The sequence below is a fragment of the Aquarana catesbeiana genome, linkage group LG13 (assembly GCF_042186555.1).
Source record: "Aquarana catesbeiana isolate 2022-GZ linkage group LG13, ASM4218655v1, whole genome shotgun sequence".
NCBI lineage: Eukaryota > Metazoa > Chordata > Amphibia > Anura > Ranidae > Aquarana > Aquarana catesbeiana.
In genome coordinates, this window is record NC_133336.1 from 185,170,064 (window position 1) to 185,191,588 (window position 21,525).

Here is a 21,525-nt window from a genome sequence, read left to right on the forward strand (position 1 = left end):
ATTCTACAGGTTGCATGTTTTGCGTTACAGAGGAGGTATAGGGCTAGAATTATTGCTCTCACTCTACCGGTCGCGGCGATACCTCACATGTGTGGTTTGATCACCGTTTTCATATGCGGGCACTACTCACGTATGCGTTTGCTTCTGCGCGCGAGGTCGTCGGGACAGGGCGCTTTTAAAAATTTTTTTTTTTTTTTATTATTTATTTACTTTATTTTATTTATTTTTTCACTGTTTTAAAAAAAAAAAATTTGGATCACTTTTATTCCTATTACAAGTAATGTAAACATCCCTTGTAATAGAAAAAAGCATGACAGGTCCTCTTAAATATGAGATCTGGGGTCAAAAAGTCCTCAGATCTCATATTTACACTAAAATACAAAAAAAAAAAAAAAAAAAAAAACACAAAAAAAATTGTGCCTTTAAGAGAAGTGGGCGGAGCCGACGTAATGACGTCACTCCGGCCGTCCTATGGTATAGAGATGGGTGGGCGCCATCTTGGCCTCACTCGTCTCTATACCCAGGCACAGAAAGAACCCGATCGCCTCCGCCGCTACCGACGGCTCCGGTAAGCGGCGGAGGGCGCGGGAGAGCGGCGGGAGGGGGGGTGGCACCTCTCCCGCCACTGATAACGGTTATCTCGTGGCGAACCCCCCGCAGAGACCACCATTATCGTGTACAGAAACGCCGGCCCTAAAGATGGATACCTCGGTTGTGGCAGCAGCTGCTGCCGTTACCGAGATATCCATCTTTAAAAAAAATGACGTATATATATATACAGTGGCCGGTCGTTAAGTGGTTAAAATTTTAGAAACTGGACATGCCCATGCAAGGGCAAGTGCTAAAAGGTGGCTGACGCATTTCGAGGTGTTCCCTCTTCATCAGAGCCTTGAAGAACAACAGGAGAAGTCTGTACAATATGGTAGACCAACATAAAAGAGAGTGGCTAGTGGGAGGTATATCACATGGTAAGTGATGGATTCTCCTTAGCTTTAAAGCTGTCCACATCCCAGCGCTCTAAACAGAGTAGATACCAAAAATATATATAGTACAGAGCACATATAAAAAGGTGTTGGAATTGTATACTACACATTGCAGACCAAAAGACGTATAAAAATGAAAATTAAATATAAAAATTAAAAATAAAATGTTTAAAATATAAACATGTTAAAGTATTAAAATAGTTGAAATGTTAGAACATTAAAAAGCCATTAACCACTTGCCGACCGCTGTCAGCATATATACGTCAGCAGAATGGCAAAGTAACGTACGGGTACGTTACTTTGAATCTCCCGCCGGCGCGGCGTGCGCCTGCTGCGAACTTCGTGACCATGTCTGCGGGACCCGCGGACCCGATAGCCGCTAAGATTCCCGCAATCGTGTCACGGAGCTGAAGAATGGGGAGATGCCGATGTAAACAGCATCTCCCCGTTCTGCCTAGTGACAGGCCACCGATCGTCTGCTCCCTGTCATCAGGAGCAGCGATCAGTGTCATGTCACTGCTAGCCCATCCCCTCCACAGTTAGAATCACTCCCCTAGGACACACTTAACCCCTCCCCGCCCCCTAGTGGTTAACCCCTTCACTGCCAGTGACATTTTTACAGTAATCAATGCAATTTTATAGCATTGATTGCTGTATTAATGCCAATGCTCCCAAAAATGTGTCAAAATTGTCCGATGTGTCCGCCATAATGTCGCAGTCACAATAAAGATCGCTGAGCGCCACCATCACTAGTTAAAAAAAAATATTAATAAAAATGCCATAAAACTATCCCCTATTTTGTAAACGCGATAACTTTTGCGCAAACCAATCAATAAACGCTTATTGTGTTTTTTTTTACCAAAAATATATAGAAGAATACGTATCGGCCTAAACTGAGGGAAAAAAATGTTTTTTTATATATTTTTGGGGGATATTTATTATAGCAAAAAGTAAAAAATATTGTGTTTTTTTCAAAATTGTCGCTCTATTTTTGTTTATAGCGCAAAAAATAAAAACCGCAGAGGTGATCAAATACCACCAAAAGAAAGCTCTATTTGTGGGGGAAAAAAAAAGACGTCAATTTTGTTTGGGAGCCACGTCGCACAACCGCGCAATTGTCAGTTAAAGCGACGCAGTGCCGTATCGCAAAAAGTGCTCTGGTCAGGAAGGGGGTAAATTCTTCAGGGGCTGAAGTGGTTAAGGAGCCAAAATAAATAAATAAATTAAAAAAACATGAAAAATTTGTATTTCTTTCTTATCTTATGGTATCAGGAGGTGTAAAAAAACATTGCTACTTGCTGAAGTGAGCTCCTTGCTTCTTTGACTGTAACGGACAGGAAATGACAGCTCTGAAGCCAGAATTGACAAAAATAATTTTTTTGCTCCCCGGCTGCATTTGTGACAGAGGAGATCAGGAAACAGATGTTTCTCCATCTATTATGTGTGAAGGGGTCCCAGCAATATACCACGGTCCCATGGGAGGGGGCAGAAGGGGGGTGGTCAGTAGAGCTGCCCCAATTACTGTTAACTAACGCTGGCAGTAAGAAATGGTGTCACAAATGGTGCAGCTACAGCCCTGATCTTGTTATAGCCACTTGCTGACAGTACATTTGTATATGTACAGCGGTCAGCAAGTGGTTAAAGTGGTATTAAAAGTTTGGCTTTTAAAAAAAAAAGTTATACTTACCTGCTCTGTGTAGTGGCACCCTGTGTACTGGCTCCAGCTGCTGTCTCAGCCAATAAGGAGAGTGAGTCTAGGGACAGCAGAGGCTCTTGTGCACATCGCTGGATCGAGAGGGGGCTCAGGTGAGTATTAGGGGGAGCTACACCCAGGTCATGCTATGCATGAAGGTAAAATAACTTTAGCCCTTACCACTTTAAATAAGTGTAGTGTAGACTGTACAACAGGGAATCCATTGGCCCATCAGTTAGCGATCACTTTCTACTCGTCTGCTACTAATCGCATGTTTTGTTTTTTTTGTCTTTATTTTCACATGTTCTTTTTTGCTAGCATAATTGAATAACTGCAATTTTTCCACGTAGACTAGGCCTGGAATAGTTCTGTTATTGGAATGACACCACACAAAAATGCTGTAGTCATTATATTTATTACTCTAATGTAAACACACAATAAATTCATGTTTTAAACATCTCTTCAGTCTAACTTGTTAATATATTATGTATGGAAACAAGAGCATTCTGGAACAAGTCTGTTCAACACTACTGTTCAAGGTCCATATACGTTAGAGCAGGATATTAGTGCATAAAAATTATTCATACTTAGTTAACGAATCCTTTTCATTTAAACTGACACATTACTGTTTAGCTGGTGGCCCTCCAGCTGTTGCGAAACTACAAGTCCCATCATGCCTCTGCCTGCGGGAGTCATGTTTGTAACTGTCAGCCTTGCAATGCCTCATGGGACTTGTAGTTTCGCAACAGCTGGAGGGCTGCCAGCTTGAGACCCCTAAGCTAAACAATAAAAATGCAATCAAGAAGGGTACAAAATATAAAACACCACACTTGTATTTTGTTATTATTTAGTACATTTTGAAATATTGGCAATAAATAACATCATTGACGATTGCAAATTGGTTACTGTGACATCAGTGCTGTCACATGAGGCAAAGGGGAGAGCCCTCACCCCTGTGTAGGTTCCAACTAAGATTGGCTTTAAGCCTAAACAGGGCTTTTTTTTTTTTTTTTTTTCCCCCTGATGAAGAACAGAATTGTTGAGTACCAAAGGGAAAGACTTCCACTATACTGCACTTCAAAGCAATCTTGTTGCTAAGAAACTCAAATTCAAACAACCTTGAAAAGGAGATTACTAATACTTAATCTGGCCATAGATGGTTCGAATCTCTTCTGGTTCAGCAGGAACCGGCTGAGATTTGAGTCATGTATGGGCAGGCGGATTGTACCCAGTTGTTCCATTGATCGACTTGGGTACAACCAGCCTGTCGGTTTCGTCATGCGATTATTGCCAGCGGCTAAAGCCACTAGCAATAATCACTGGCCGGGACGGCTCCCTGCGACCCCTCGCCAGAAGAACACAATGGCTCCGTGGGAGGGTGTCCCCCATCAACACTGACTGTGTTGATGTGGGGAATCCGGTGATTTTCTTTCCTATGGCCAGCTTTAGTTTTCTGGCAGGCTGGAAACTTCATTCTCTTTGGGGTTTGTTTACACTGATGACTCCCTCCATAGAGCTTCGCTTTTCAGAGGCGGCGAGGAGACGTTATTTTGCCTCCTCGCTACCTGTTTTAACCCCTAAAAACCCACACCACCATTTAGTGCAATGGGGTCGCTTTAGGCAGGTGGTACTTTTCTGCTGAGCATGACAGGGGAGATAGGGGGTTATTTACTAAAGGCAAATCCACTTTGCACTACCAGTGCAAACTACAAGTGCAAAGTGCACTTGAAATTGCACTGAAAGTGCACTTGGAAGTGCAGTCGGTGTAGATCTGAGGGGGACATGCATGGAAAATAAAAAACAGCATTTTAGCTTGTACATGATTGGATGATAAAATCAGCAGAGCTTCCCCTCATTTCAGATCTACCCCTCAGATTTACAGCGACTGCACTTCCACGTGAACTTTCAGTGCAATTTCAAATGTCCTTTGCACTTGTAGTTTGCACTTGTAGTGCAAAGTGGATTTGCCTTTAGTAAATAACCCCCTATCTCCCCTGTCATGCTCAGCAGAAAAGTACCACCTGCCTAAAGCGACACCATTGCACTAAATGGTGGTGTGGGTTCTTAGGGGTTAAAACAGGTAGTGAGGAGGCAAAATAATGTCTCCTCACCGCCTCTGAAAAGTGAAGATCTATGGAGGGAGTCATCAGTGTAAACAAGCCCCAAAGAGAATGAAGTTTCCAGCCTGCCAGAAAACTAAAACTGGCCATAGGAAAGAAAATCACCAGATTCCCCCCATCAACACAGTCAGTGTCAATGGGGGAAACCCTCCCACGGAGCCATTGTGTTCTTTCGGCATTAAAAACGTGTCTAAGCCGCATTGCCGCCACACAACAAATGTAAAACTAGCTTTTCAGAGCTATGGCTACCAGTGGTATCTGACACTTCCAGGTGTGTCCCATGTCTGATCCTGTGTAGCCTCCTGCCATAGCTCTTATCATTACAGGACACAGTAGTAACATGGAAATTGGCGGAAGGAACCTCAGCAGGGGACAAGATGTGTCAGATTCCAGGGGTGGCCTCAGCTCTGTAAAAGAACACATATTTTACTTACTGCATACCTGAAAGGATGAGTAATCTTTTACAGGGTGGATCTCTTTAACCTTTTGTTGCTTAGCAAATGGGTTGCTTTAAGCACTTCCTCTTCTACCACTACCTCCAATCCATTCTATATACCAGGGATATGCAATTAGCAGACCTGCAGCTGTTGCAAAACTACAAGTCCCATCATGCCTCTGCCTCTGGGTATCATGCTTGTGGCTGTCAGTCTTGCTATGCCTCATGGGAGTTGTAGTTCTGCAACAGCTGGAGGTCCGCTAATTGCATATCCCTGGCATATACTATACATACCGCAACAGCTCAGGAAAGGTAGACTGTGGGAGAGCTGTCACAATGATGTACTGAGATGCTGAAGGAAAAATTAAAAAAATACAGAAAACAGAAAGAGATACAAACCGGGTAACATGACCTACATATAACTTTTTCTGTCTTTTTCCCCCTCCAGAATAACCAACTGTTCCTATAATACAGGAAAAAAAGAAGCCTATGTCTTTAAATCAACAACTGTAGGATGTCATAAAGTGACACACACCGACCTCCATGCTCCAAATTCCTGTCTACTTGTGTGCCTATTCATAGAACTTGTGCGCTCTCTGCTTGTTGCTCTGCAGTGCTGTCTCTGTTATTGGCAAAATTCCAACAGATATCTAAGGCGCCGAGAGCTGATTTTGAGCCTAATTTTAAAAAAACAATCGAGGGTGAATTGGTAGCAGGGTACTTTGAGGCTGGGTTCACACATATGCGAATTGGATGTGGATTTCCTCCACATCCAATTCGAATGACAGGCAAGTGTGACTGGCTCTCAATGGAGCCAGTTCACACATGTCCAGGGCGGGCCACGGTCCGGATTGAAAAGGGGCCCGTGCGTGTTTCGGTCCTGTTTAGGTGTGAATTCAGGCAATAATTCTTACCTGAATCGCACCTGAACAGGTGAACATCCAATGCAATACTCCCAACGCACACGTACCTGCACAAACGGCTGTATCTTAAATTGGGTGCTGAAATGACCAACGGCTGGAACCGACTGCAATCATGAGAAGGACATGTCACCAGCACACCAGGATCTCCAAAATTGGGTCCAAAATTTTAATCACATAGTATCAAAAAAATAAATAGAAGCAACGTTTTGGAGCCATACAGGACCCCTTCACATGCCTGATGAAGGGGTCCTGCGTGGCTCCGAAATGTCACTTCTATTTATTTTTTTTTATATTATTTGATTCAAATTTTGGACCCAATTTTGGAGATCCTGGAGTGCTGGTGGCACTTCCTTCTCATGAACAGGTGAACGGACACACACTGGACCCCAGGCACGAATCCCACGGCCACATATGTGTGAACCCAGCCTCAAGGTGCAGATCTCCAGATCAGGAGCATTGGAGGTAATTAATATTTAAATTCATCGCACCCTCCAATGTATGAACTTTGTGCCTCAACTTATAACTTAATAAAAATTAAGAGGGGAAACCTAACATTTCTTTTTAGGGCTGAGGTGGAGAAACTGTTTCAGAAGAGCATTGAAATGGTAAAGTGATTTAAATGGGATCTTCTGGTTCACTGAACTTCCTTTTCTTTGTTCCTGTAGAACCTTCTTGGCTACTGGAGACATCAAAAGGTTGGCTCTGTTAAAGAAAAGCAGAAATTGTAAACAGTGTAAGATAATATGTGGGACATGTGACATTACACAGCTGTGTTTGATGGGTAAATATTTAACCTATTCTTTTTTTTTTTATTGCTATTTTTGTAAAACGCCCAAATAAAATGAACACTGCTGATTGCATTTGATGTCCTAATGTATTCCCTTACCAGTGTTCCCTTCAGCACTATTACTTACAGTATTTATTCTGCCCTGCTATTGTCCATATTACTGGTTTTAGAGAATACAGCATTGAGAACAATCCTCGCCTGGCCTGCTTGAACTGGATATTCTTTATGGGAATAGTTTGATGGGCTTCCATGGGAAAATGCAGCTTTTTACAAGTTCTGCGACCTTTCATAATTCACTGCAGGTGCATTGGTCCCACTTTTGTATTCCTATAGACTTGTATGGAGAGATAAGCAGTTCTTAAGTGAACAAAAGCCACTGACACTGGCATCTTTATAGTGGTTCCTTCCTAGGGTTGCCACCTTTTTTTCAAGTCAAACCCGAACACTTCAGTGTCGCACAGCAATTTTTTTTCATAGTATGCATAGATAAACTATGCATGGATGTTGCTATTAAATAACATTCCCCCTTTACATCAGAGTCCACAGAGTTCCCCCTTTACATCAGAGCCCACAGAGTTCCCCCTTTACATCAGAGTCCACAGAGCTCCCCCTTTACATCAGAGTCCACAGAGTTCCCCTTTTACATCAGAGTCCACAGAGTTCCCCTTTTATTATTTATTTATTTATTTCAGGTACTTATATAGCGCCGTCAATTTACGCAGCGCTTTACATATATATATATATATTATACATTCACATCAGTCCCTATACCCTCAAGGAGCTTACAATCTAAGGTCCCTAACTCACATTCATACCTATACTAGGGCCAATTTAGACTGGATCCAATTAACCTACCAGCATGTCTTTGGAGTGTGGGAGGAAACCGGAGTACCCGGAGGAAACCCACGCAGACACAGGGAGAACATGCAAACTCCAGGCAGGTAGTGTCGTGGTCGGGATTCGAACCAGCAACCCTTCTTACTGCAAGGCGAGAGTGCTACCCACTGCACCACTGTGCTGCCCATACATCAGAGTCCACAGAGCTCCCCCTTTACATCAGAGTCCACAGAGTTCCCCTTTTACATCAGAGTCCACAGAGTTCCCCCTTTACATCAGAGCCCACAGAGTTCTCCTTTACATCAGAGTCCACAGAGCTCCCTCTTTACATCAGAGCCCACAGAGTTCCCCCTTTACATCATAGTCCACAGAGCTCCCCCTTTACATCAGAGTCCACAGAGTTCCCCCTTTACATCAGAGTCCACAGAGTTCTCCTTTACATCAGAGTCCACAGAGCTCCCTCTTTACATCAGAGCCCACAGAGTTCCCCCTTTACATCATAGTCCACAGAGCTCCCCCTTTACATCAGAGTCCACAGAGTTCCCCCTTTACATCAGAGTCCACAGAGTTCCCCCTTTACATCAGAGCCCACAGAGTTCCCCCTTTTACATCTGAACTCGCAGAGTTCCCTTTCACTGTAAGGGGGGACTCTGCAGACTCTGATGTAAGGGAGAACTCTGGGACTCTAACATAAGGGATGCTCTGGTGTACAAAGAGGACTCTGATGTAAGGGGGAGAGTAATGAGTGCTCGAGAACCCTGATTTACCTTAGCGTACTCACTTAGAGGCAGGAGAGAGAAGGGAGGAGACTTAGTCCAGTCTGAATAATGTGTCCGGGTCTCAGACAGTCTGAAACCCGGACGCATGATTCCAAACCCGAACTGTTCGGGTGAATCCCGAACACGTGGCAACCCTATTCCTTCCCCATCTCTTCGTCTTGCTATTTCCCACCCCCACCAACATATTTTAGAAGAATATGCATTCAAGTAATTGTAAAGTCTAGGTTATTTTTTTTGTTAAAATAACAAATATATCATACTTACCTGCTCTGTGCAATGGTTTCGCACAGAGCAGCCCTTAACCTCCTCTTCTGGGGTCCACCGATGGCGCTCCAGGCTCCTCCTCTTCTCTTTGTGCCTCCATCATAGCAAGCACACCTCCATGCTCGCTACTGAACAAACATAGGAATTTGTGTATAGATATAAAACACAAATATAAATACCTTTTTTTTTCATGTTTTATAAGGCTCCATCCACATTTGGTATTTTGGGATCTTGGGCAGAATCGTTTGCCACCTAAAATGCGGTGCTGTTTTGCCGCCATTATTGTACGATAACCGCAAACCGAAACACGCAAAGCTTGTCATCCATAAAGGAGCAGGAGCTTGGCCAATCCCCCCTGACTACATCATTTCTTGCAGAAACGTGTTGGGCATGGCTTAGATGTGACATCATCATGCAAGTTGCCGGTGGAACCCTGGCATTCTGGAATGGCCAGGTTTGAATTGTATGCTAGTAGGTGAGCAGGAATTACTACTATAAGTGCATTTGATGTTGGAATAAAAGTTTTCAAATTTACTACATTATGGTCTGTGTTCGTTACATTTTGAGTGTCGGTCACTAATGGCCTTGATGAAGGAGCCACGATTCTAAAAGCCATTTGGGAGTACAGTAATACCTTGGATTACGAGCATAATTCGTTCCAGAAGCATGCTTCCCATAGGAATTAATGGAAACTCAGATAATCTATTCCACAGCCACCGCAGGTCTATGCAGTACTGTATGTGGTCAGAGGTGCGGGGGGGCACCAGTGTATGAAGTACCGCATGTGGCCAGAGGTGGGGTAGGGTGCCGGAGACACTCGAGAATGGAGTGTCTCCGAGTGTCTCGGAGCTTCACCGACACCCTCGCACTTCTGGCCAAATGCGGTACTGCACACCCCAGCGACTTGAATCCTTCTAGCCGCATTCCTTTTTCAAGCATGGTTCAAGATGCTTGAAAAAGGAATGCGGCTATTCCATCCATCTATAGCTAGCAATTTTAGAAACGCGTTGCATGTTGATGACGTCACGACTCGGCGCCGGCCTGTGTCTGCTTTCCAAGCCTCGTTTCCATCTCACATACACGGCCGTGTCTCTTCCCTCACCACACAGGAACAGTACGATCGCTGGAGATACAGCGCAGCCCTGCCATCCAGCCAGACGTCTCTCTCCTCCTTTCCACAGATATTCATGCTATTATTGGACTGATTCCTTCCTTTTCCACTGGACTACTGATACCATCCTCCAGGGACATTGCATTTCACCTATGTGTGTATGTGCTCAGTCATCTGCACCCGCTTGCCTGGATTGGATTGTGCTCCAGCTACACTGATACAGCTTCTACTTGCAGCCCTGTGTTTTTCAGCCTTCCAGCCTTCACCACGCTCCTGTACATGCCTTCTCCTACTTTCATGTGAGTGGATATTTTATTTAAAATAAAGTGTTTATGATAATTTCTCAGAGGCGCCCTTATTCCTTGTCTTTTTTTAGCTATTGGAACTCGCTTTTGGTTTCTTGGTGGCTGCCCTGACTGAGACTGCGGTTTTATATTACCAGTGTACACATTTGTACACCCACATTCCTGGACTATTAGGTACTATATTGTAAGGTATCTGCATATTGCGCCTTGTTACTTGTTTAGTACTTAAAACATTTAGACACATTTAAACAGACGCCAAGTACAGTGAAAGTACGTCAGAGTGGGATTTGTCACTTCTGGAATCCCATGTGACTCCTATCCAGGCCCAGCGCTGAGAACGAGGTGTGAAGAGCACGCCGGCGTTACACATATCCCATCCGCACATGCTGAAGATCACAAGTGCCAAGACGGGCACTAATACATGTGAGTGCAACATCATTTTAAGCTTGTTTTCTACCATTTTCCATAAACCTACTACACTATAAAGTTCCTTCTTTGTGTCCCTGGTGGAGTACATAATTTTTCCCTAGCCAAGCCTGAGATATCATTGGGGTGGAATGGTGGAAGTTCAGAAACTCATGTGTCCTACACAAAGCGTTTTTGACCTCCTGTAACAAGGGGTCAAACACCTCTGGTGAGTTGCCATCTACCCTCTGAGCACTCGTGGTGAAGCTACAAGAAGACATGCATATGGGGAAGCACTTTTATAATTATTATTATACAGAATTTATATAGCGCCAACAGTTTGCGCAGCGCTTTACAACATGAGGGCAGACAATACACTTACAATACAAATCCATACAGGAGGGATCAGAGGGCCCTGCTCATAACTACTGGTGTCCGGCACAGTCACATTGGAATTTATGTATTTGCATTTATATTGATGGTTATAATCGGCTGCTCTCCATGTCAGAGGGGGGCCTGTGCTGATAATCAGCACACTGATTATCAGCACAGCCCCCATCATATGTACCAATAAGCTGCCAATCTGTGCCCAGTCAGTGCCTCATCATAACCCCCTGCCAGTGCCCAATAAAGTGCCAATCAGTGCCCATCACAGTGCAAATCAGTGTCGACCATAGTGCCAATGTCCATCACAGTGCCAATCAGTGCCCAGCATTAACACCTGTCAGTACCTGCCCAATCAGTGTTGCCCATCAGTGCCATCTATTAGTGTCCATCAATGCCCCCTGTCAGTGCCAATCAGTGCTGCCTATCAGTGCCGCCTGTCAGTGCCCATCAATGCCGCCTGTCAGTGCTGCCCTGTCAGTGCCCATCAGTGCCACCTATCGGTGGCCATCAGTGCCCATCAATTCAACATATTAGTGCCTCCTCATCAGTGCCCATCAGTGCCACCTTATCAGTGCCAACTCATCAGTGCCAATCGGTGCCACCTCATCAGTGCCCATCGGTGCCACCTCATCAGTGCCAACTCATCAGTGCCCATCAGTGAAGGAGAAAACAAAATTTTATAGCAGAAACGAAAATTGTTTTTTTTTTTTTTTTTTTTTTTTAAATGTCGGCCTTTTTTTAGTTTGTTTAGCAAAAAATAAAAACCACAGAGGTGATCAAACACCACCAAAATAAAGCTCTATTTGTGGGAACAAAATGATAAAAATTTAGTTTGGGTACAGTGTTGTATGACCGCGTAATTGTCATTTAAAGTGCGACAGCACTGAAAGCTCAAAATTGTCCTGGGCAGGAAGGGGCGAAAGTGCCTGGTATTGAAGTGGTTAAATATGCAAAACACATTTTATTAGCTAGCCTTAAATTGGGGTACGGCATTAAAATACAAACCCTTTCATCTTCACAGAAACAACTTTGGCCTTTTTCTCTGATTACCATTTCTTCTGCATGTAACATCACTGTTGTGGAATGTCCGCTTTCAATGCACAAGATAATCATATATCCGCTGAGCCATTATTATTATTATTATTATACAGGATTTATATAGCGCAGACAGTTTACGCAGCGCTTTACAACATGAGAGCAGACAGTACAAGTACAATACAATTCAATACAGGAGTAATCAGAGTGCCCTGTTCATTAGAGCTTACAATCTAGGAGGGAGGGTCAAAGTTTAAAAGGTATCTTTAATCTCACTACACCAGATTTTCATCTGTGTACACAACTACCACAACCTTTAAAGGATATGAAAAGGTTTGTTCAAAACAAACAAACAAACAAACAAACATATCATACTTACCTCCTCCGAGCAGTTGGTTTTGCACGGAGTGGCCCCGATCCTCCTCTCCTGGCTCCTCCTCTTTTTGAGTGCCCCGTTAGAGAGCCACTCTCCCTCTGGGCACGCGTGCGAGCGCGCTTCCGTATCCTGCTGCTGCGTCCATTGACACAGACAGTAGGACTCGGCCCCGGCTCCCGTGTCATTGGATTTGATTGACAGCAGTGGGAGCCAATGGTTGGAGCTGGTGTGCTCATCCCCATCGCTATGGGGGGCTGCTGCATCTAGGGTTGCCACCCGTACGGGATTGACCCGGACAGTACGGGTTTGGCAACTTGTGCCCGGGTTTCTGTCCCCTGGAAACCCGGGCACAACTAATATCCAGTGCCTCTGTCTGTGTCCCGTCCTCCGCCCCATAGCTCTGTATTTATTATGTGGCCGGGGCGGCCGTGCGGCGCGTGCCTCTCTGCTCCATATCACAGACCGCCGGTGTAGCCTGTCTGTGTAAGAGGCGAGCAGCCGAGCTCCGACCGACCTCACGGTCCTCATCTCATGGAGCCTCGGCCTCGCCCTCTTCCTGCTCCACCACAGCTGGGGACCGTGGGAGACGAGAGGTGACAGGGGAGCCCGAGACCTTGTCAGCACAGCGGGATGCGGGAACCCAAAGGTATGATCGCAGCAGCAGCCCCCTCCTCTCTGTCAGCCCCCCCTCCTCTCTGTCAGCCCCCCTCTCCTCTCTGTCAGCCCCCCTCTCCTCTCTGTCAGCCCCCCTCCTCTCTGTCAGCCCCCCTCTCCTCTCTGTCAGCCCCCCCTCCTCCCTGTCAGCCCCCCTCTCCTCTCTGTCAGCCCCCCTCTCCTCTCTGTCAGCCCCCCTCCTCTCTGTCAGCCCCCCTTTCCTGTCTGTCAGCCCCCTCCTCCCTGTCAGCCCCCCTCTCCTCTCTGTCAGCCCCCCTCTCCTCTCTGTCATCCCCCCTCTCCTCTGTCAGCCCCCCTCTCCTCTCTGTCAGCCCCCCTCTCCTCTCTGTCAGCCCCCCTCTCCTCTCTGTCAGCCCCCTCTCCTCTCTGTCAGCCCCCCTCTCCTCTCTGTCAGCCCCCTCTCCTCTCTGTCAGCCCCCTCTTCTCTCTGTTAGCCCCTCCTCTCTGTTAGCCCCCTCTTCTCTCTGTCAGCCCCTCTTCCTCTCTGTCAGCCCCCTCTTCTCTCTGTTAGCCCCTGTTAGCCCCCCTTCCTCTCTGTCAGCCCCCCCTTCCTCTCTGTTAGCCCTCTCTTCCTCTCTGTCAGCCCCCTCTTCCTCTCTGTCAGCCCCCTCTTCCTCTCTGTCAGCCCCCTCTCCTCTCTGTCAGCCCCCTCTTCCTCTCTGTCAGCCCCCTCTCCTCTCTGTCAGCCCCCTCTTCCTCTCTGTCAGCCCCCCTTTCCTCTCTGTCAGACCCCCTTCCCTCTCTGTCAGGGTCCCTCTCCTCTCTGTCAGGGTCCCTCTCCTCTCTGTCAGCCCCCCTCTCCTCTCTGTCAGCCCCCCTTTCCTCTCTGTCGGCCCCCCTTTCCTCTCTGTCAGCCTCCCTCTCCTCTGTCAGCCCCTTCCTCGGTCAGCCCCCTCTCCTCTCTATCAGCCCCTCCCTCTTTCAGCCCCCCTCTCCTCTCTGTCAGCCCCCCTCCTCTCTGTCAGCCCCCCTTTCCTCTCTGTCAGCCCCCTTTCCTCTCTGTCAGCCCCCCTCTCTTCTCTGTCAGCCCCCCTCTCCTCTCTGTCAGCCCCCTTCCTCTCTGTCAGCCCCCCTTTCCTCTCTGTCAGCCCCCCTTTCCTCTCTGTCAGCCCCCCTCTCCTCTCTGTCAGCCCCCTTTCCTCTCTGTCAGCCCCCCTCTCTTCTCTGTCAGCCCCCCTCTCTTCTTTGTCAGCCCCCCTCTCCTCTCTGTCAGCCCCCTCTCCTCTCTGTCAGCCCCCCTCTCCTCTCTGTCAGCCTCCTCTTCTCTCTGTTAGCCCCTGTAGCCCCTCTTCCTCTCTGTCAGCCCCCTCTCCTCTCTGTCAGCCCCCTCTCCTCTCTGTCAGCCCCCTCTCCTCTCTGTCAGCCCCCCTCTCCTCTCTGTCAGCCCCCTCTTCTCTCTGTTAGCCCCCTCTTCTCTCTGTCAGCCTCTTCCTCTCTGTCAGCCCAATCTTCTCTCTGTTAGCCCCTGTAGCCCCTCTTCCTCTCTGTCAGCCCCCTCTTCCTCTCTGTCAGCCCCCTCTTCCTCTCTGTCAGCCCCCCTCTTTCCCTCTGTCAGCACCCCTCTCCTCTCTGTCAGCCCCCCTTCCTCTCTGTCAGCCCCTTCTTCCTCTCTGTCAACCCCTTCTTCCTCTCTGTCAGCCCCCTCTTCCCCTCTGTCAGCCCCCCTCTTCCCCTCTGTCAGCCCCCCTCTTCCCCTCTGTCAGCCCCCCTCTTCCTCTCTGTCAGCCCCCCTCTTCCTCTCTGTCAGCCCCCCTCCTCCTCTCCCCTGTCCCCCCATACTACACCAGGAGACCTCCCCCACCCCCCAAAATTACACTGGGAGGCTCCCCACCAAACATTACACACTACATATACACTATATTGTACATTACACACACCTGCACTATATACACTATATTGTACTTTACACACACCTACACTATATTGTACATTACACATGCCTGCACTATATACACTATATTGTACATTACACACTCTGCACTATATACACTATATTGTACATTACACACGCCTGCACTATATACACTATATTGTACTTTACACACACCTACACTATATTGTACATTACACACGCCTGCACTATATACACTATATTGTACATTACACACTCTGCACTATATACACTATATTGTACATTACACACACCTGCACTATATACACTATATTGTACATTACACACGCCTGCACTATATACACACTATATTGTACATTACACACCTGCACTATATACACACTATATTGTACATTACACACGCCTGCACTATATACACTATATTGTACATTACACACTCTGCACTATATACACTATATTGTACATTACACACACCTGCACTATATACATACTATATTGTACATTACACACCTGCACTATATACACTATATTGTACTTTACACACACCTACACTATATTGTACATTACACACACCTGCACTATATACACTATATTGTACATTACACACTCTGCACTATATACACTATATTGCACATTACACACGCCTGCACTATATACACACTATATTGTACATTACACACCTGCACTATATACACACTATATTGTACATTACACACCTGCACTATATACACACTATATTGTACATTACACACCTGCACTATATACACACTATATTGTACATTACACACCTGCACTATATACACACTATATTGTACATTACACACACCTGCACTATATACACTATATTGTACATTACACACCTGCACTATATACACTATATTGCACATTACACATGCCTGCACTATATACACACTATAATGTACATTACAGACGCCTGCACTATATACACACTATATTGTACATTACACACCTGCACTATATACACACCATATTGTACATTACACACCTGCACTATATACACTATATTGCACATTACACACGCCTGCACTATATACACACTATAATGTACATTACAGACGCCTGCACTATATACACACTATATTGTACATTACACACCTGCACTATATACATTATATTGTACATTACACACGCCTGCACTATATACACACTATATTGTACATTACACACGCCTGCACTATATACACTATATTGTACATTACACACGCCTGCACTATATACTCTATGTTATACATTACACACACCTGCACTATATACACTATGTTGTACATTACACACGCCTGCACTATATACACTGTATTGTATATTACACACGCCTGCACTATATACACTATGTTGTACATTACACACGCCTGCACTATATACACTATGTTGTACATTACACACGCCTGCACTAAATACACTATATTGTACATTACACACTCTGCACTATATACACTATATTGTACATTACACACTCTGCACTATATACACTATATTGTATATTACACACTCTGCACTATATTGTATATTACACACTCTGCACTATATACACTATATTGCACATTACACACCTGCACTATATGCAATTGGCTACACCCACTGTTCACCGCTGCGCGTGCCACATTAATACTCCCCTAGGGCACACAGAGGTGTCCCAGGTATTTTACAATCTCATTGTGTATGCTACAAAAAAAATGCCAAGCCCCGCTGAAGTGTTCGGGTTTGGCTCGAAGAAAAGGTGGCAACCCTAGCTGCATCACAGGAGGTTTTTTCATCTTTATGCATAGAATGCATAAGAGATGAAAAACCTTGAGGGTTTGCCACCCTTTTAACTTCTTAACGCCAGCTGTAAGTATATATGTGGCTGCAATGCATTGGGCTGTAGCGCTGTGCTACCACATATATGCCTATGCCTGGCGTGGCTGTAGGGAATGCGCTCAATTGCACACCCCCAGCACTGTAACCATGCTGTCATCAACAGCTTCTAGTCCCATAGGGGTTTATTTTCTAAAGCAAGAGAGTGCAAAATGAGTCACAGTTCTGCAGTGAAACCAATCAGCTTCTAACCTAAGCTTGTTCAATTAAACTTTGGCAAAAAACCTGGAAGATTGGTTTCTATGCAGAAGTGAGACTAATTTTTCACTCTTTAGCTTTAGTAAATAAACCCCTTAGCAACAATCAGGAGCCAGTAGAATAGGCTTCCAAACCCGTGATAACTTTAACTGCCAATCACATTGATTCCATGATTTGGACACCCAGAAAATGCTTTTGACATTTAGATTTTTTCGGGCCTTCATGAGCCAATGGGAATGGGTTATACCCCTTTCACACTGGGGCAGGAGGTGCGTCGGCGGTAAAGCGCCACTATTATTATTATTTTGCAATATGGCACTGCGTTGATTTAACCCCCCTGGCGGTATTCCCGAGTCTGGCTCGGGGTGGATTTTACATACCAAAAGCGGTATCCCCGAGCCAGACTCGGGCTTGCATCGCAGGATCCAGGAAGAGCATACTTACCTTGTCCCCTGGTTCCTGCGATGTCTCCCCGCTGTGATCGGCGAGCCGCTGTGTCTCGCTCGATTCACAGTGCCGAGCTCCGTTCCCTGCGAGCGTTGCGACGCACGGGGACGGAGTTCGGCGGTAAATTCAAAAGTGAAACACACAGTATAGATACAGCATACTGTAATCTTACAGATTACAGTACTGTATCAAATAACTGCACATCCCCTTTGTCCCTAGTGGTCTGCCCAGTGTCCTGCATGCAGTTTTATATATATAAAACTGTTCTTTCTGCCTGGAAACTGGAGATTGTCCATAGCAACCAAAACTGTCCCTTTACATCAAAAGTGGTTTTAGACCAGCTAGAAAAAAGCGATAATAAATTATAATCACTTGCAGAATTGAGCGATAGTGATTTGTGGGGAGATCCGTCATCAAACACTAAAAGTAATAAAAGCTAAAATTCTGGAACTGAGCAAATTTCAGTGTTTTTGATTTGATTACATTATTATATAATTTTTATTATTATTATATTATTATGTGTTTTAATTATTTATAGTTATTTATTATATTATAAATTTTTATTTCGTTTTTCAAACTTTATCATACCCGGGATGTCTACTAGACTCTTGTTTGGACAGATTTAAGTGAACTATTCCTAAAATTACAGGCCTACAATATAAAACGCCAAATTTCTGTGCAAAATAATGGTACCGCTTTCAGCACCTAAAATCTAAAATAATCATACCGCCAGGGAGGTTAACTGACCATTGCGTGGTCGTGCGATGTTGTACCCAAAATTGACGTCCTTTTTTTCCCACAAATAGAGCTTTCCTTTGATGGTATTTGATCACCTCTGCGGTTTTCATTTTTTGCGCTATACACGAAAAAAGAGCGACATCTTTGAAAAAAACGCAATATTTCTTACTTTTTGCTATAATAAATACCCCCCAAAAATACCGTATTTATCGGCGTATAACACGCACAGGCGTATAACACGCACATTCATTTTAAGAGGGAAGTTGCAGGAAAAAAACTTACATTTTTAACAAGGAACTTTGAAGCAAAATAAGGGTCAGTGCCCATCTGCAGCCTCACCATTGCTATCAATGCAGCCTGATCAATGCCCATCTGCAGCCTCACAAGTGCCATCAATTCAGCCTCATTAGTCCACATCAATGCAGCCCCACCACTGCCATCAATGCAGCAGCCCCACCACTGCCATCACTGCAGCAGCCCCACCACTGCCATCAATGCAGCAGCCCCACCACTGCCATCAATGCAGCAGCCCCACCACTGCCAACAATGCAGCAGCCCCACCACTGCCATCAATGCAGCAGCTCCACCACTGCCATCAATGCAGCAGTCCCACCACTGCCATCAATGCAGCAGCCCCACCACTGCCATCAATGCAGCAGCCCCACCACTGCCATCAATGCAGCAGCCCCACCACTGCCATCAATGCAGCAGTCCCACCACTGCCATCAATGCAGCAGCCCCACCACTGCCATCAATGCAGCAGCCCCACAACTGCCATCAATGCAGCAGCCCCACCACTGCCATCAATGCAGCAGCCCCACCACTGCCATCAATGCAGCAGCCCCACCACTGCCATCAATGCAGCAGCCCCACCACTGCCATCAATGCAGCAGCCCCACCACTGCCGCAGCCCCACCACTGCCGCAGCCCCACCACTGCCGCAGCCCCACCACTGCCACCAATGCAGCAGCCTGATCGATGCCCATCTAAGCCTAGAGGGGACAGGGAGGGGGGCGGGATGAGCGCCGACAGATTACATACAGTGAGAATCTCCTATGATAGACAGAACAGTGGTCCAATGGCGGCCCAGGAGACGGGACTTTCTATTACAGAGTCCGCCAAGTAAACAGGAGATACTCACTGTATGTAATCTAACGGCGCTCGTCCCACCCCCCTCCCTGTCCCCTCTGAGGCAGCTAAAATTGAAGTATTGGCGTATAACACGCACACGCTATTTGCACCCGATTTTCATGGTGAAAAAGTGAGTGTTATACGCCAATAAATACAGTATATGTATATGTATTCTTCTACATATTTTTGGTAAAAAAAAAAAAATCGCAATAAGCCTATATTGATTTGGTTTGCGCAAAAGTTTTAGTGTCTACAAAATAGGGCATAGTTTTATGACATTTTTATTATTAATGTTTTTTTATTAGTATTGGCGGCGATCTGCGATTTTTATCGGGACTGCGACATTATGGACACTTTTGACACTATTTTGGGACCATTGTTATTTATACAGCAATCAGTGCTATAAAAATGCCCTGATTACTGTGTAAATGACACTGGCAGGGAAGGGGAAAACACTAGGGGGCAATGAAGGGGTTAAGTGTGTCCTAGTGAGTGATGGGGGGGATGGGCTACCTAGGACATGACAGCGATCACTGCTCCCGATGACAGGGAGCAGTGATCTCTGTCATGACAAGGCAGAACGGGGAAATGCCTTGTTTACTTACTTTAATTGCGGGTCGCCGGCAACCATTGAATTCCCGGGGCCCGCAAGCACACTCCCGTGGCGTACGGTGGGCGCGCGTGCTGCCCGAAAGGTGAAAAATTTAAAGGGACGTACCTGTACGCCCATTTGCCTGCCTGTGCCATTCTGCCAACGTATATGTGTGTGTGGCGATCGGCATGCACCGGATGTATATGAATTGTGGCTGTTACTGAATATATTTCAATGAAAATTTTCGTGCCCGGAGTTCAGCTTTAAAACAATAATAACAATACCTGTTTGATAGCTTGTCTCTTCTTGCCTGCTCTGGAGTTATTGGCCTGGATTTTCTCATCTGGTGGTGGATTCTAAAAACAAACAAAATCAATAGCATCCCATGGATACCTGGAAGCAAAGTCTTTTATATACCAACAGACATGTGAATGTGATAAGTTAATAATTTTGTGATGTTTCCAAAAAACTATGGGGGAGTTTTACCAAAACTGGAGAGTGCAAAATCTGGTACAGCTCTGCAAAGAAACCAATCAGCTTCCAGGTTTTAGGGTACGTTCACACTGAACGCGGGTTTGAAATTGTGCGAGTTTAGCTGAGTTTGGGGGCAATCTGAAAGACATCTGTGTGGGCTCATGCATCTACTGAAATCGCAAAATGTAGTGCAGAAACTACTTTTGGAAACCGGTGCGGCGGCACAAAGCCGGCTTCGCACCAATTGCGACAGTGTCAGGAAAGTGTGTATTGATATACATAAAAAGTTTTACAGTCCAAGACAATACAAAACAATAAAGAATGATGTAACCAACAAAAATTGTGACATTATTAACCATATCCACTCCAATGCTAAGCTGACCCAGTATGACAGTGTAACCAATCTACGTAGACCGAGGTCAATTCATTCTATAGGCCCGTATAACACGATCTAAAAATCATACGAAAAATACCGCTTTCGAATCGATCGTACCATAATCGGATCGTTAGCACACAGCTTTCGAGAGCCAATCAGGACAATCCATCTCATATTATCCGATCGGACAAGCAGGAAAAATTTTCTCGTATGATACCATATCGTACAATTTTCGTTTAACCGCTTCAGCCCCGGAAGATTTTACTACATTCCTGACCAGAGCACTTTTTGGGATTTGGCACTGCGTCGCTTTAACTGACAATTGCGCGGACGTGCAACGTTGTACCCAAACAAAATCGACGTCCTTTTTTTCCCACAAATAGAGCTTTCTTTCGGTGGTATTAGATCACCTTTGCCGTTTTTATTTGTTGCACTAAAAATAAAAAAAGGAGCGACAATTTTGAAAAAAAAAAATACAATATTTTTTACTTTTTGCAATAATAACTATCCAAAAAAACCCCCAAAAAACAGATTTCCTCATCAATTTAGGCCAATATGTATTCTTCTACATATTTTATAAAAAAAAAAAAAAAAAATCGCAATAAGCGTATATAATTGGTTTGCGCAAAAGTTATAGCGTCTACAAAATAGGGAATAGATCTATGGCTTTTTATTTATTTGTTACTAGTAATGGTGTGATGATCAGCGATTTTTAGCAAGACTGCG

At 45.2% G+C, this 21,525-nt stretch overlaps 1 protein-coding gene across 1 annotated transcript in view; it reads right to left on the reverse strand.

The window, feature by feature from the left end:
- Positions 1–6,473: 6,473 nt before the first annotated feature.
- Positions 6,474–21,525, reverse strand: part of HORMAD1 (HORMA domain containing 1) — a 106,008-nt gene continuing 90,956 nt past the window's right edge. The window contains exons 13-14 of the mRNA XM_073609642.1: positions 20,234–20,305; positions 6,474–6,857 (exon numbers count right to left, since the gene is read on the reverse strand). Coding sequence (XP_073465743.1) covers positions 6,771–6,857; positions 20,234–20,305 — 159 coding nt within the window. The 3' untranslated portion in view covers positions 6,474–6,770. The remainder of the gene's footprint in view (positions 6,858–20,233; positions 20,306–21,525) is intronic.